A 15,183-nucleotide genomic window follows, 5' to 3' on the forward strand; every position below is an offset into this window, starting at 1 on the left:
TCTCTCTCTGTCCCTCTGTCTCTGCCTCTCTCTCTCTCTCTGTCCCTCTCTCTCTGTCCCTCTGTCTCTGTCTCTCTCTCTCTCTGTCCCTCCATCTCTGTCTCTGTCTCTCTCTCTCTCTCTCTCTCTCTCTGTCTCTCTCTCTCTCTCCCTCCCTCTCTCTCTCTCTCTCTCTCTGTCCCTCCGTCTCTGTCTCTCTGTCCCTCTCTCTCTGTCTCTCTCTCTCTGTCCCTCTCTCTCTGTCTCTGTCCCTCTCTCTCTGTCCCTCTGTCTCTCTCTCTCTCTGTCCCTCCATCTCTGTCTCTGTCTCTCTCTCTCTGTCTCTCTCTCTCTGTCCCTCTCTCTCTGTCCCTCCATCTCTGTCTCTGTCTCTCTCTCTCTCTGTCTCTCTCGCTGTCTCTCTCTCCCTCTCTGTCCCTCCATCTCTGTCTCTCTCTCTCTCTGTCCCTCCGTCTCTGTCTCTCTGTCCCTCTCTCTCTGTCCCTCTCTCTCGGTCCCTCTCTCTCTCTCTCTGTCCCTCCATCTCTGTCTCGGTCTCTCTCTCTCTGTCTCTCTCTCTGTCTCTCTCTCTCTCTGTCCCTCCATCTCTGTCCCTCCGTCTCTGTCTCTCTGTCCCTCTCTCTCTGTCTCTCTCTCTCTCTGTCCCTCCATCTCTGTCTCTGTCTCTCTCTCTCTGTCGCTCTCTCTCTCTGTCCCTCCATCTCTGTCTCTGTCTCTCTCTCTCTCTGTCTCTCTCGCTGTCTCTCTCTCTCTCTGTCCCTCCATCTCTGTCTCTCTCTCTCTCTCTCTCCCTCTCTCTCTCTCTGTCCCTCTCTCTCTGTCTCTCTCTCTCTGTCCCTCCGTCTCTGTCTCTCTGTCCCTCTCTCTCTCTCTCTGTCTCTCTCTCTGTCTCTCTCTCTCTCTGTCCCTCCATTTCTGTCTCTCTCTCTCTCTCTGTCCCTCCGTCTCTGTCTCTCTGTCCCTCTCTCTCTGTCTCTCTCTCTCTGTCCCTCCGTCTCTGTCTCTGTCCCTCTCTCTCTCTCTGTCCCTCCATCTCTGTCTCTGTCTCTCTCTCTCTCTCTGTCCCTCCATCTCTGTCTCTCTCTCTCTCTGTCCCTCCGTCTCTGTCTCTCTGTCCCTCTCTCTCTGTCTCTCTCTCTCTGTCCCTCACTCTCTGTCCCTCCATCTCTGTCTCTCTCTGTCCCTCTGTCTCTGTCTCTCTGTCCCTCACTCTCTGACCCTCTGTCTCTGTCTCTCTCTCTATCCCCCTCTCTCTGTCCCTCTCTCTCTGTCCCTCTCTCTCTGTCCCTCTGTCTCTGTCTCTGTGTCAGCAGTGAGGTAATAGACCGCAGGAGGGGGAGTTGGAGGTGGAGAGACGGAGCAGAGGGAGGAGAGGAGGGCGGGTATCAGACGGAGGTTTGGCTGCAGACTGCTCGCTCGGTCCGGATCTCTTCCGTCGCCTCGGTCCCTTCACGCGCTTCAGGTCAGTAAACCCGCGCGCACCGTTCACACGGTGACGGTGAGGGGGATCCTCCGGTATCCTCCGGTGTGTTTGTGTGTTTTTTGTCTTTGTGCTGCAGCTCCGAGACTGAGAGGCTGCGCGCGCTTAGGCGTCAGCTGCTGTGTGTGTGTGTGTGTGTGTGTGTCAGTCAGTCAGTCGGTCAGGCTGCAGGTAGCTTCACCTGGCTGCATGCTTTAATTCATTCGGTATACAGGTTACTGTAAACGGTCGCGTGCTGCGGATCATCCTCAGCGCCATAACGAGCCTGAGGAGGAGGAGGAGGAGGAGAGGAGAAGGAGGCTGCAGCTGACTGTCGGTGCTGAGGATGAGGAGGTCCCGGATCCTCTCCTCCGCAGTGCCGTCAGCAGCAGAAGCCTCCTCTCCTCCTCCTTCTCTTCCTCCTGTACTCCTCCTCTCCTCTTCCTCCTGTACTCCTCCTCTCCTCCTTCTCCTGTACTCCTCCTCTCTTCCTCTCGGCTGATGGAGGAGCTGAATTATTTATAGCTGCCGGTGCATTGATTAGCTTTATGTAACACACCGAGTGTGTGTTTCTGCCGGAGGGGCGGTGTTAGTGTGTCCCTGCATGAAGGAAACACAGTGTGTGTGTGTGTGTGTGTGTGTGTGTGTGTGTGCGTGTGTGCGTGTGTGCGTGCGTGCGTGCGTGCGTGTGTGTGTGTGTGTTGGACTGTGAATGAGTGAGAAACACAAGCGTCTTCCTGCAGCCAGAGAGACTGAACTGTAGTAACCTATAAAACAGATTTACTCAAAGAAATATTTAAAATCGGACCGAATCACAGTAACCTGTTCAATATACCGAAATATATTTTAGACACATATGATATACATGCTGTTGTAGTTACTTAGATACTCTCCCTGTCTCTCTCTCTGTCTGTCCCTCTCTCTCTGTCTCTCTCTCTGTCTTTCTGTCTCTGTCCCTCTCTCTCTGTCTCTCTCTCTGTCTTTCTCTGTCTTTCTGTCTCTGTCCCTCTCTCTCTCTCTCTGTCTTTCTCTGTCTTTCTGTCTCTGTCCCTCTCTCTCTGTCTCTGTCTTTCTCTGTCTTTCTGTCTCTGTCCCTCTCTCTCTGTCTCTGTCTGTGTTCAGACTGAATGTGTCAGACTTCCTGCTGTGAGACCTTTAAAGACTCATTGAGTCAAGCGACCCTTGTACAATCAAACAAACAAACAAACAAACAAACATTCACACGTTATGTGAGATTGTCTGATGACTGACGACATAAAAAAATATTCTCATCTTTAATCCAGAAGTGATAAGAGGGGAGTTGCTGAGCATGATGGGAGAATGAGTCCTGTGAGTGTGAGCAGTCACAGGGAGGATCAGCTGCTTCATGAAGAATCAGAATCAGGAACATTTTTAAATCTGAGCTCACAGTTACTCGACAGATCTCACCTGTTTATCGTCTGTGGAGCTCACTGACAGCAGAAAGACGCTCCTCATTTTTCTCCTTTAACCCTTTGAGCTCATTTAATATTCTGTGTGTCATTCATAAAGAAATGCTGCGTTCATGTGACGTCTGAAGGTCGTGGTTTCCGAGTTGGAAAGTCGTTCTTCACACTTGTTTGTGTTGATGAGCTTTGAGGCTGTAAAGTGGAACAACATGAAGCGACAGAGAAGACGAGCTGACTGTTAATGCTGAGAGCGTTTATTTAGATTTTTTAGATATATTATGCATTATATTTTTATGTATTTTAATATATATAATCAAGATGATTCGACATGAACACCAGTTAACATTAATACCGTGTTACACTTACATGTGATCAAAGATTGATAATTAATACGTGAATTGATAAAAAGTTTCCCGTTGATCAAACATCGATTTCCCTCCGTGTTTGTGCGTTTGTGACGTGGCGTCGGCGCCTCGTGCTGTAAAGTCAGCGTGTTGTCAGTGTCAGTTTTCTGGCTGCTGCAGAGTTCACAGTTTGCTGCAGCTAACAGACGCAGAAACTCAAATGTGACTCTACTAAAAGTCAATGAGAGCTACGAGGAACAAAATAACCAAATATATCATTTTTACCGTCAGTCGTTGATGCTGTTTCCATGATTTCTGACATTTCTGCTGAAACGTCACGCAAACATAAGAACTCGAAGATTCGGGTATCATCGAAATTTCCCAACGTAATTCCGACTTATGCGGGCCGTTGGTGACTACAGTGACATCATCAGTCCCTCTCATTGGTTGGTCTGTGTGACGGATCAGTGACGGCTGTGAACGCGCTCCTCAGATCTGTGACATTATTGTAACGGCAGAATTTACCTTCTGATTTTGGATATTTGAGGTAAATAATGTGAGTTTGACAGAAGCTCTCAGCTGTAACTTATTTGGACCGAAGGGGCGGCGACTTCGTCGACTTTAACCCCGATGTGTCCAACACGGCGGTGCAGACGAGCCGCTCGGCGCACCGTGAATTATGCAGGAACTCTGAGCTGCACAGCTTGTGATGACTAATTCAGAGGCTCGTCTTTCTTCTGCTGCGGCCGCTGGACTCGTTTGCATCATCATGACATCATTTATTGCGTTTTGGAAAAACAGAGGACCTCTGTTGGATAAATGAGTAAAAACACGCTGCTCTGTCTGAATCTGTTTTCTGTCCTCCACCTTCAGCTGACTCTGCGCCTGCGCTTCTTTGTATCTGTTTTATTTATTTAAAAAGGGGACGTGTACATGAAACAACATTTAAACAAACGTAAGTGTTGGCTGGGAGCTCGTTTTCATCATTAGTCTCCGTCTGATGTAAAATAATAATAATAATCGGAGTGTGTTCAGTGTGTAAGATAAACAGAATTAAGATAAAAGGCGCAAAGTAAAGTTAAACATGTAAAAGTTCACAATATAACACGATATGACCGTATGAGTGGCGAGTCGAGCTGTTTTTGACTGAGGTCAAATTGTTGCCTCTCAGTGAACCGTTTCGTCACACTGAGATGGGTGATACGATGGAGACGCCCTCGCTGTCTTTATTCCGCTCTGATGGATGTTCTCCCGTCGTCGTTCACGCTGCAGATTCAGTCGTTCAGCTGTGTGAATGTTTGACAGCTGGACAGATGAAGCTGGTTAAAGTCCGATTTAAGGCTCATTTAATGGTCATTTTAAGGGTTTTTCTTCTCTGCAGTTTATCAGTCTGAGACTCAAAGTCATGACTCGCAGGTCGATGACTCGCAGGTGGCCTGTAGCCACAGCACACAGCTCGAGGCGGCAGACCGTGAACCGTGTCAGCTGAGTGTTTCTTCATTATTTTGTCCCAAGCTGCTGTCTGAACGTCTTCTGTCTTCAGGCGTCTGAAAGTGTCCTCTGAGTGGAGGTAATCAGCAGTGAGGAGGTTCAGAGGAACGTTCTCAGTCGTCACAGGGAGCAGATCAGGCCTGACTGGCTGATTGATTGACTGACTGACTGATTGATTGATTGATTGATTGATTTTTGTCACTTAAAGCAGATTGTTGTTGTTGGACTCTTTAAGTGATTGAAAAGCTTTAGACGATCAATCTTTCCTTCATTGGTCTCTTAGTCTTCTGCCTCCTCCTTCCTTTATCTTCATTCCTTTTTGATATTTTTCCTCTCTTTACATTTGTCCACCAATCGTCTTCCTCTCTCCTCCCCCTCCTCCCTCCTCCTCCCCCTCCTCCCTCCTCCTCCCCCCTCTGTCCTCATTCCTCTTGGTTTCCCTCCCCCTCTCTCTCTCTACACCCCCCCGTCTTTCTTCTCTTCTTTGTCTTTCTTCACTGTCCAACCACAAGACAAATGGACGAGTGCCTGCTCGGTGATATATAGGCTGCATCCTCCCCCTCCGTCCTCCATCGCTGGAGGGGAGGAGGAGGAGGAGGGCGAGGAGGGGGGTGCTCTGCAGCCTCATATAGAGGCGAGTGGCGGAGTCGGTGGAGTCGGTGGAGTGTGTTGACGTTTCTGGCCACGAAGCTTCAGAGACGTCGACTCTGCTGCTCATGTTTTCACTGTTTCACTGTGACAGAAATTCACTTATTCATTTTATAATTCATTTTTATTATTATTATTCATTATTATTCCTAAAATAACATTAATAATAATAATAATAAACTTCATTATGTAATATCAGAATCAGAATCTAGTTTTATTGCCAAGTACATTTACATATACAAGGAAAGTGACCTGGTGTTTCGGTGCAAAACAATTAACATAAAGGAGGAATAAAATAGTGAATTTAAATAGAATTGAACATAAGATAAAAAAAAAATATAGAGGCAATTTAAATATATTAAATGACAGAATATAAAGGACACAAAAAAGTATGTACAAAAGGTGCAAGGGAGGGAACGTACAATTTTTCAGAAGTTTAGTTACAGTGCAAATACCATAAGTTTAAATTTTAATTTAGCATAATATATATAGTAATTTAATATACAAATTTAATATTCAACAGGCTGCCTCCGTTTGTCGCTGTCACTCAGTATGAGATTCTCTCTCCGTCCTTCATCTTCAAACCTTCAACCTGTTTGTTTCTGAAATATTTTTCTGTGAAAACAAGTGAAAATCAAACTCTTTACTGCAATAACTCAAAGAACAGTTCTCCATCATGGTCTGCAGATCTGTCTGCAGTAACATTCGTTAAAACCGGCTTCAATAAAAGCCTTCACAGACGACCTTTGACCTCCCGTTGTAACCTCTGGAGTCCACAAAGACTGCAGCTGACCGCATACACATAAATCTAATATTAAATATAATAAAAACATGTCAAACCTGCAGCAGCAGGATAAACACACAATGAAAGCCAACAACAAGAAGACAAGATCTGAGCATCACATGATGCAGTTCATGTAGTTAACAGCTTTTCTGACTAAAACCACATTTATTTCTGCTAATAAATCCTGAATCATATCCACCCAAAGTATGAAATATCTCACCTGTCATCTATTCCAAGTCAGCACCATAATGAGCCATATTAAGATTTATTAAAATGTAAAATATGCAGGTTAAAACCTGCTTCCTCAATGCCACATCATTTCACAAAAAGCTCCTTGAACATCGCTCACTTTCAAAGAAAAAAGGGTTAAATGGAGTTTTGTAGCCCTCCTCTGCCTTCCAGTCTGTGCTGAGGGAATAATTCATTATGGCACATGAATAAATGATGTCAGTGCCCGGCACGTCTGAGAGCGCCGCCCGGCATCGGCGACTCATCATTAATTCATTCACTGAAAACTCCACAATTTACGCTCTGTTTGTGATGACGTTTCACTGCAACGAGTTATTTTATCCTGCAGACGGCAGCTTTGTAAATAATTATTGTTTAAATAACCAGTTTAAATAAGTGTATACCAGTTTTAACCAATTTTAACCAGTTTTAACCAGTTTAAATAAGTGTATACCAGTTTTAACCTATTTTAACCAGTTTTAACCAGTTTAAATAAGTGTAAACCAGTTTTAACCACTTTAAACCAGTTTAAATAAGTGTAAACCAGTTTTAACCACTTTAAACCAGTTTAAACGAGTTGAAATCCATTGAAACCACTTTTAATCTGTATAAACTGGTTTTGATGGATCCAGTCTGTGTCTGTACTGGTTTTGATGGTTATCACATTACAGGAGGAGAAGAAGAAAAGGTGCGGGGGGAGGGGGGTCTAACAGAGACACACAGAGGACAGAGACATTATCAGAGTCCAGGATCTTCACTTCCTGTTTGTGAATCTGATAACGTCCCTGCAGGAAGACGATAATGAGAGACAGCTGTCTTTTGTCAGACAAACAGAACGAGACGTATTAGATTTTACTGATGAGACATCTGAGACACGAAGTCTGTTTGAGACACAAAGACAGTGTGAGACACGAAGACAGTTTGATACACAAAGTCTGTTTGAGACACGTAGTCTGTTTGAGACATGTTATAGTGTTCTGTGTTGTGAAAGTGTCTCACTTTGTCCAGCACAGGACATGTTGGGCAGAAAGTGTCTCACTGTGTCCAGTGTCCAGTACAGGACGTGTTGGACAGAAACACTTGATAGTTCATCTGTGTTCATTGAAAACCGAGCTTCTAAAAGTTATTTGTGAAATCATCATGTCTCATGTCTCACACTGCATGTCTTATGTCGTCCCTCTCAGGTCCAGAGGAGTCCCTAAAGACGCTCAGCACCACAGGCGAAGAGACAGTCCCAGACACTCGGATCTCTTCAATTTTAGAGGAACGACTCGACGAACCAACAGGAACCAGCAGGAACCAGAAGGAACCAACAGGAACCATGGACTTCGTTATGAAGCAAGCTTTAGGAGGTGAGTACTTGTTAGTATTAGTTAGTTAGCATTGAGACCTGATAGTTTTCATGTAGAATGAGAACAAAGAGAGTGGCTCTGTCTTCAACACAGAACAGGAGGACGTGGTTAAACACATCCGAACAGGAGAACGTAGTTTAAACTCAGCTCCGCTATTCTGTCGTCTCGTTTGTCTTAAAGATCAGAGTTTGTCTCCAGAGACACCTTGTCCTCTGCAGCTGCGCTGATGTGAGACAGTGGACAGATGGACAGACATGCTGGTGATCAGAGGTGACCACACGTCTCCAGAACACCATCAGAATCAGCTTCCTGTCTTCAGCGGGACATCAGACACGTGTCCCCCTCCTCATAAAGGAGCTCATACAGAAGAGATGATAATCTGTTAATATCTCTGAAGGAGCCGCGAGCTCGTCCTGACCAGCCGCTGCCCGAGCACGCTTTCATTTCCTGAAGATGGCGAGGACGGAAGGTGATGGCGAGCCGGCAGGATGATGGCTGAACTGTCCCTCTGATGTCTCTCAACTGTCCCTCTGATGTCTCTGAACTGTCCCTCCGTCTCTGACGGAGCGTCAGACTGCAGCTCTCAGCTGACGGCTGAGGAAATCGTTTCTCGGCGTTTCGTTTCTCTCTGAGTGAATCCGTCAGGTTTTGGAGTCGTTAAAAGTTGAACTCTGATTAGATTCTGCAGCAAGGCAGGAGCACACCAGCAGGACTGTCCCCACAGTCCTTATCTCCAGTGTCTGTCTTTCTGTCCAGGGGCCACCAAAGACATGGGCAAGATGCTGGGAGGGGAGGAGGAGAAGGACCCGGACGCCGCCAAGAAGGAGGAGGAGCGGCAGGAGGCGCTGAGGCAGCAGGAGGAGGAGAGGAAGGCCAAACACGCCCGCATGGAGGCCGAGAGGGAGAAAGTACGGCAGACCATCAGGGACAAGGTAAGACATCTCCTCTGTTCCACAGGGGCCACAGTCTGGTTCCACTTCCTGTTGGCAAAACACGCTTCAGGTGGACCACCAGCCCAGAGTGCACTCAGAGCGCTCCGATGGTTGTCTCTCTGATGGTTGTCTCACTGATGATTGTATCTCTGATGTCTGTCTCTCTGATGGTTGTCTCTCTGTGTGTCTCCTGTCTCTGTCCAGTATGGGCTGAAGAAGAAGGAGGAGAAGGAGGCGGAGGAGAAGGCAGCGATGGAGCAGGCCTGCGAGGGCTCGCTGACTCGCCCGAAGAAGGCGATCCCTCGGGGCTGCGGGGACGATGACGAGGAGGACGAGGAGAGCATCTTGGACACCGTCCTCAAGTTCCTGCCGGGACCTCTGCAGGACATGTTCAAGAAGTAAAAACACACAGCGACAGACAGACGGATCCCTGCGCTCGGGGTCCGGCGGGAGGCGTTTCTGTCGGGGTGCGTGTTGAGGAGGGACGGGGGGCTGGTTGGGGTCTGAGCGTAGATTTAGAGCATGTAGAAGGTGAAGCAGGTTGGGGGCGGGGCTAGAGGCTACTCACTGCCTTTTAGAAACAGTTTACTTCTTTTTTACTCCTCGACGACGGCGTCATTCTCCTTTTCTTTGTCTCAGCCGACACTCAGCAGGTCAAACACTTCGTACGTCTTCTGTCTTTTTACGCCTGTCAGGCTCAGACGCTCTGACCAGAGGACAACAGGATTCCCCTAAAGACTCAGAGGACAGTCTCACAGGACAGTCTCACTGTGTGTCCAGCATGTTGTCTTCATGTCAGCGGCTTTTCTCTACGTCTCAGAACCTGCAGTCGCTCTTTCTGTTCAGATCAGTCCGTCAGCGTTTGAGTTTTAGGAGCCGTGCCTTCATCTCCTCCAACAGAAGATTGTACATGTTGGTGTTTGAACATGTCGGCACACATTCACACACACAACATTCACACACACAACATTCACACACTCTTTCAAAATGTCTTTGGGGTTTCATCGTTGCAGCAGCTTCTGAAAATCCCACAGTGATTTCAAACAGAATTCTCTAAAACGTTTTCTTTTCTTGTTTCTTCCACCTTCAGTTTTACTAAATCTGCGCGTCAGGCTGCCGTCCTGCAAGAAGTGTCAAAGTAAATCTCGCCAACATGTCGAGAGTTCGTGTAAATATAAAAAGATTTTCAAATAAGTTTTCCTTCGCTCCGTCAAAAGCGTCAAAACCACAAGAATCCTTCCAGCTCGTTTGAATCCAGTTTTCAAAACCAAATCTGCTGTTTCGTCCACAAGAGACGAGGAAATGATTTTCAGTCGTGAGGTTCCCAAAGACAATCATTTCCTGTCACGCCATCTGTGATCGGTTTACATGAAGCACTCGACCAACTGATTGCTGTTAAGTGTCTTTAATGTATTAACTGTTTTATTGTCTGTTTCCTTCTTCACACATGAATGCAGCGTCAGGTTTTGTTAATTGTCGTGAATCTGCTGTCACTTTATTTTAAGCCGACTGAAACTGAATCGCTGAGCTCACCGTTATCTTTTGACTTCATCTTCATCAACATCCAGACCAAAGAAATACTGGTGAGACTCTTTTATTTCTTTTGTCACCACGGAAACACAGACGTACTGCCGACGCCAGTTTTAACCGCACAGTTTTTATCAGACGTGCACGGCGTGCGGCAGAAACACAGCAGCCTGTTGAGCGTGCGCATGCATCCCAAAGAGCGTCGCACTAAACGAAGCTTTTTCCTCTGAAGTGTTGTGAAGCTCAATGAGACGAGATGATTGAAGAGAGAAACCTGAACATACTCCGGCATCTCGAATCCCGACACAATATCAGCGTGATCCGTCCTTTAGCGTTAAAGTAGCCGAGCTGTAAATGGAATCGATCCGTATTTCGTGAAACGACCTGATTCTCTAAAACGAAGCATGTTTCCTGAATGAGCTGCGTGTCGGTGTGTGATGAAGACAGCGCTCCACGAGACTGATGATGAAGCACTGTACAGACATTTTCCTTTGGTTCATTTTCTAGTTCAGATAGGACTTTTCACTAGACGAAGCCATACTGTTTAGATCGCAATAATGACTTCAGATGATAAAAGAGAAGTTCGCTGTCTCATGTTTTTTTTCCGGTCAAAGAAAAGTGAAAAAAGAAAGATATTTGCATAACTGTTTGTAAATCTTCAGCACTGTATATCTTTAAACGCGTGTACCGAAGTACACGCAGAGAAAATGTCGGTAGAAAAAGAAGCCATTGTTGTTAGTGTCAGTGTCGACGTGTACTGTAGATGTGTGTGTGTGTGTGTGTGTATCCGTGTGTCTTTCTACGTGTCCGTGATGTGACTCCATGTCGTCGTTCTGTATTCCTGCTTTGACCACGTTCACGTGTCTTTGAACTCGTTGTGCACATGCCGCACCCGGGCGCCGTCCCGACCTGCCGCGTCTTAAACTTTTAAACTTCACACATTCCTTCAGATGTCGAGCGTGCACATGTTGTCAGCTAATTTACCAGAAGACAAAAAACAGACAGTTTCCTGTTTCTGTCGCCGTCTCCCGACAACACGAAACACAACGATCCGGAACAATCAGCCGTGATTGAAGTTCCTGAGTCCACGAACTCCACTGTACGTTTGGTGATGGTCAAAGTCAAACTTTTTCTCCCAGCTTTGTGACACCGAGGTGTGCGTGCGTGTGCGTGCGTGTGCGCAGGTAAACAGTGTTTGGCCTCCCTCCATGTTGCCGGTGCCTGGAGGTCCCTGTTCGTCCGCTGACGGGGGTCTGCCAGGTGACACAAGAAGTCTCATTACTTTCCTAAGAAGTTTCCTGCAGTTTCACACAGAACCAATCAGACGGCGGTATCATGCTGCTCCAGAGTGTGATTTTAGACAGCATGCCGGCATCACAGAAACTACAGAGGTTTAATGCAACAGCGTGGGCCTCTAGTGTGACAAATAACATACATGTCAGCAGCTCTTTGTAAACAATAGCAATGACATCACATGTCAACAGCATTCATTGATTGTCCCTGTTATATTGGTAATCAATAACAATTATTGATTGTCTTTGTTATAATTGTAATCAGTAACATATATTGCAAAAATGTATTCTTTAAAAATTGACAAAATGACCCTATTATTCAGCAGGAAACTGTAAACACAGAAATTATCGTTGGATTTTCAAACAATCTACAGTTTGTGGACATTTACGGCATTCTGGCTTTACACAGATCCATTTTAGGGCTCTGTCCCGTCTCAGAGGTGAGACCACTCTGTGTCCCCTGTCTGTGATCAGACACTATATTTAGAACAACAAGGCGGCATGATGGCGTGGTATTCCCGGCAGGAGGTGTGAATGTGAATGCGGAAGGGTGTGTGATCCGGTGAACGTTTGGGAGCTGCGAGCGCTGAAAACACTGAGGGAGGCCAGACAGCGTTCACCCGCTCACAGTCCGGTCGGTCGGGGACACAGAGCCGGCTGAAAACCAGCAGCTCGGTCCTCAACAGAGATACAAAGATCGGAGATGTTTCTGATTTCTGGAGAACACGTTTGTCATTTTAACACGTTCACACATGAAAGTTGAGTTCAGAAAACTCAAAGAGCTGAGTGTGCAGACGGAGGTCAGAGGGCGTCGCTTCCTCAGTGGTGGAATCAAACTACTTTTTCTCAAGTACTTTAGAACAAACTGAAGGTACTTGTACTCGAGTATTTCCGTGTTCTGCTCTGTCTCAGAGGGAAGTATTTATACTTTTACTGACAGCTTTAGTTCCTTCCTGTCCACGAAAACCATGAATCTGCAGATGATTGACAGCAGGAATATTCATCCAGAAAGAGCAGATAGAAAAGGAAAATATTTCCCTGCACTCCGCGTACTTTAACGACACATGAATGCAGCAGAGAGACAGACAGGAGGACACATTTCCCATCATCCCCTCTGATCAGCAGCTCTGTGGTTAACTCTCTCCGAACCCCTCACATACGTTGAGTCTGTCGGTGCTTTCTGCGTATGATTGTAACTCCAAAAGCCACCTTTCGCATCCGCACGCAACGCACACGTACAGAACCGGTCCCGTGCACATAAAACACTGAGGGACAGCGTCAGGTAATAACGCCACCAGTAACCACGTAATATAAGGACGAGAGTGCGTTCATAGAACGGGTGGCGAGGTCGATTTTTGATGGTCGATGAGTTTTTTTGTACCTCACCATATGTCTCTTTTGCCTAAACCCAACCATGGTGACGGTCGGCGTTGTTGTGTAAACGTAAGGTCCGTGTTGCTTCATCCCGGCGTGTGTGTTTGTGGACGTCATGGTAACAGCGTCCTGGAGCGTAAACAGCTGCTGCAGAGGGTCACTGACAGAGCGGCACCATGTGACGAGTTGAGAACGTGTTGGAAACGAGGACTTGCGATTAAAAAACGTTTGCTTTTAGAAAAACGTTTTTAAAACGTTTAAACGTCAGTGTGGACTCCTTCGTGCTGACTCGGCGTCTCTGTGTGAGAGCGATGATGTCGTTGATGGTGAGCTAACTCGCCGTGCCAGAGCGTCGGACACAAACGGTCGACTGAAAACACTCACAGCAGAAACTGGAAACTGAGCTGCTTTGTCTGATCTGAATGATCACTGGGACACGGGGACCCCCACATCTCGTCCTGCAGCTCGTGGATTAACTTTGTTCCAGCCTTGTCTCTCCGAGGTGGATAGATGGGAGCGAGGGGACATAAATCCTGGACGAGGCTTAATTCATGGAAACTACAGCCATAGACTGTGTGTGTGTGAAACGTGTTGAGGCGTCACAGCGTGTGAACTGCCTTCAAAGGGCTATAACATGTCATCTGTGTTTGAGGTCACTGAGACTCGTCCCGTCCTGCCGTCTCGTCCCGTCTCGTCTCGTCCTGCCGTCTTGTTCTTTCATTTATGGTGGTTGCATGAGATAAACTATGTTTGTTGTTTTCAGAGTTGCTGTGGAGTTTGAGCTGTCGGGTTGTAAAGTGACGGGACATTTGAAGAAGATAAAAAAGTGTAAATTTTCTACCACAGAGGAAGACATGAGCGTCCATCTTGACATGAAAACTCTCAAACACATTCAACATGAAACCCCGACTGCCGTGTCCTCCACTGACGGTTTGAAAAACTGGACCTCATCCTCTGTCCACCTCAGAGACAGACTCTGTTCGGAGACAGACTCTGTCCACCAGTGAGACAGACTGTTCAGAGACAGACTCTGTCCACCAGTGAGACAGACTCTATTCAGAGACAGTCTCGACTCGTGTCCTGTAAATAGAACTGACTCGTCCCGACGTGGAGCTGCCGCTCGGTTATTTTCCAGCACAGAGTGATTTCAGGTTTGTTTACTTGATTTTAACTTTTTGAAAGGTTGCGAGCGGTTGAAATAAGAATAGTTTCCTCAAACTTTATCGTTCCTCCGGATGGCGAGGACTGTTTGCTGTGATGATGTCATAGCGTTTGTCTTCTCAGTAACATTTTTCACGTGCTCTTCTTCTCGTCACTGCCCTGCTGATTCCTGCCAGTAAATCCAGTCCACGTGTCGTTCTCGGCGAATGTTTAAGATGTCACATACGTAGGATGCTCGTCTCATCACCACGTTTACGTTCCCGCCGGTGGAAGATGAGATTTTGGCGAGCGCTCGTTGGCACAACTGTTACTGTGAAAGAAACTCGAATACATTCCAGTCTTTTTGGCGTTTGCACTTGAAAATGTGGAAATGTTACATAAACAAAGATTATGACATCAACAGAGTCGCCGCCTTCAACTTCCTGTCGTTTCTTTACGATTCGGCTCCTCAACATCAGAGTTCAAAGGTCTGACCGTCGTGAGCGGGTTCGATACCCGGCAGCAATCCCTTTAGTTCGTCCGTTTGTGCCAAACAACGTGATTGGCAATGTTCGCAGGTTTTCTGACGCTGTGATGGCGTTCTGTGGCAGCGTCAGCAGCCGGAGAGGAACAGCGGAAAGGGTTCAAACAGCCGCGAACCGGAACCCAGAGGGTCTTTCTTTTTAATTCAGGGTGAAATCATTTCAGGGTTCGGAGGTGGAGAATGTAAAATATGAGTAAGTGCATGACGTAAACTATGTGTGGATCTCTGTTAACCCGTTATCAATAACTGTTAACCGTTATCAATAACTGTTAACCCGTTATCAATAACTGTTAACCGTTATCAATAACTGTTAACCGTTATCAATAACTGTTAACCCGTTATCAGTAACTGTTAACTGTTATCAATAACTGTAAACTGTCATCAGGCCAGTTTCATCTTTTTGGAAATTTAACGCAGAACACAAATAAAAAGCTTTGATAAAGAAAGAAATTCGTGTTTTTATTCTGCTGTTGGTCTACCTCACCCTGGATCTTGTCCTTGCGTACGGCATCGAAATTTAAGATTTATCAGTCTTCCCTGAGAAGCCCGCTCTGTCAGACCATTAGTTAACAACTTTTCGATTACGCCTCAGCAAGAGTTTCTATACTAGATGTCTGTCCGATGGAACAGTAGCTACAATT

At 46.4% G+C, this 15,183-nt stretch overlaps 1 protein-coding gene across 2 annotated transcripts; it reads left to right on the forward strand.

Annotated features, from left to right (window-relative positions):
- The first annotated feature begins 1,026 nt into the window (after positions 1-1,026).
- On the forward strand, positions 1,027-14,985 carry cplx2b (complexin 2b). 2 transcript variants are annotated; one of them, XM_088080715.1, is made up of 5 exons: positions 1,027-1,462; positions 7,566-7,733; positions 7,914-8,003; positions 8,490-8,665; positions 8,870-14,985. In XM_088080715.1, the coding sequence occupies exons 3-5, from the start codon at positions 7,988-7,990 to the stop codon at positions 9,065-9,067; spliced, it is 390 nt and encodes a 129-aa protein (XP_087936841.1). In that variant the 5' UTR covers positions 1,027-1,462; positions 7,566-7,733; positions 7,914-7,987; the 3' UTR covers positions 9,068-14,985. The 2 variants fall into 2 exon arrangements, with proteins under 2 accessions (XP_087936841.1, XP_087936840.1); XM_088080714.1 differs by lacking the exon at positions 7,914-8,003 and having other exon boundaries at positions 1,039-1,462.
- Positions 14,986-15,183: the final 198 nt, after the last annotated feature.

This window comes from Plectropomus leopardus, chromosome 8 (genome assembly GCF_026936395.1).
Source record: "Plectropomus leopardus strain MGB_pleo_1.0 chromosome 8, ASM2693639v1, whole genome shotgun sequence".
Classification (NCBI taxonomy): domain Eukaryota; kingdom Metazoa; phylum Chordata; class Actinopteri; order Perciformes; family Serranidae; genus Plectropomus; species Plectropomus leopardus.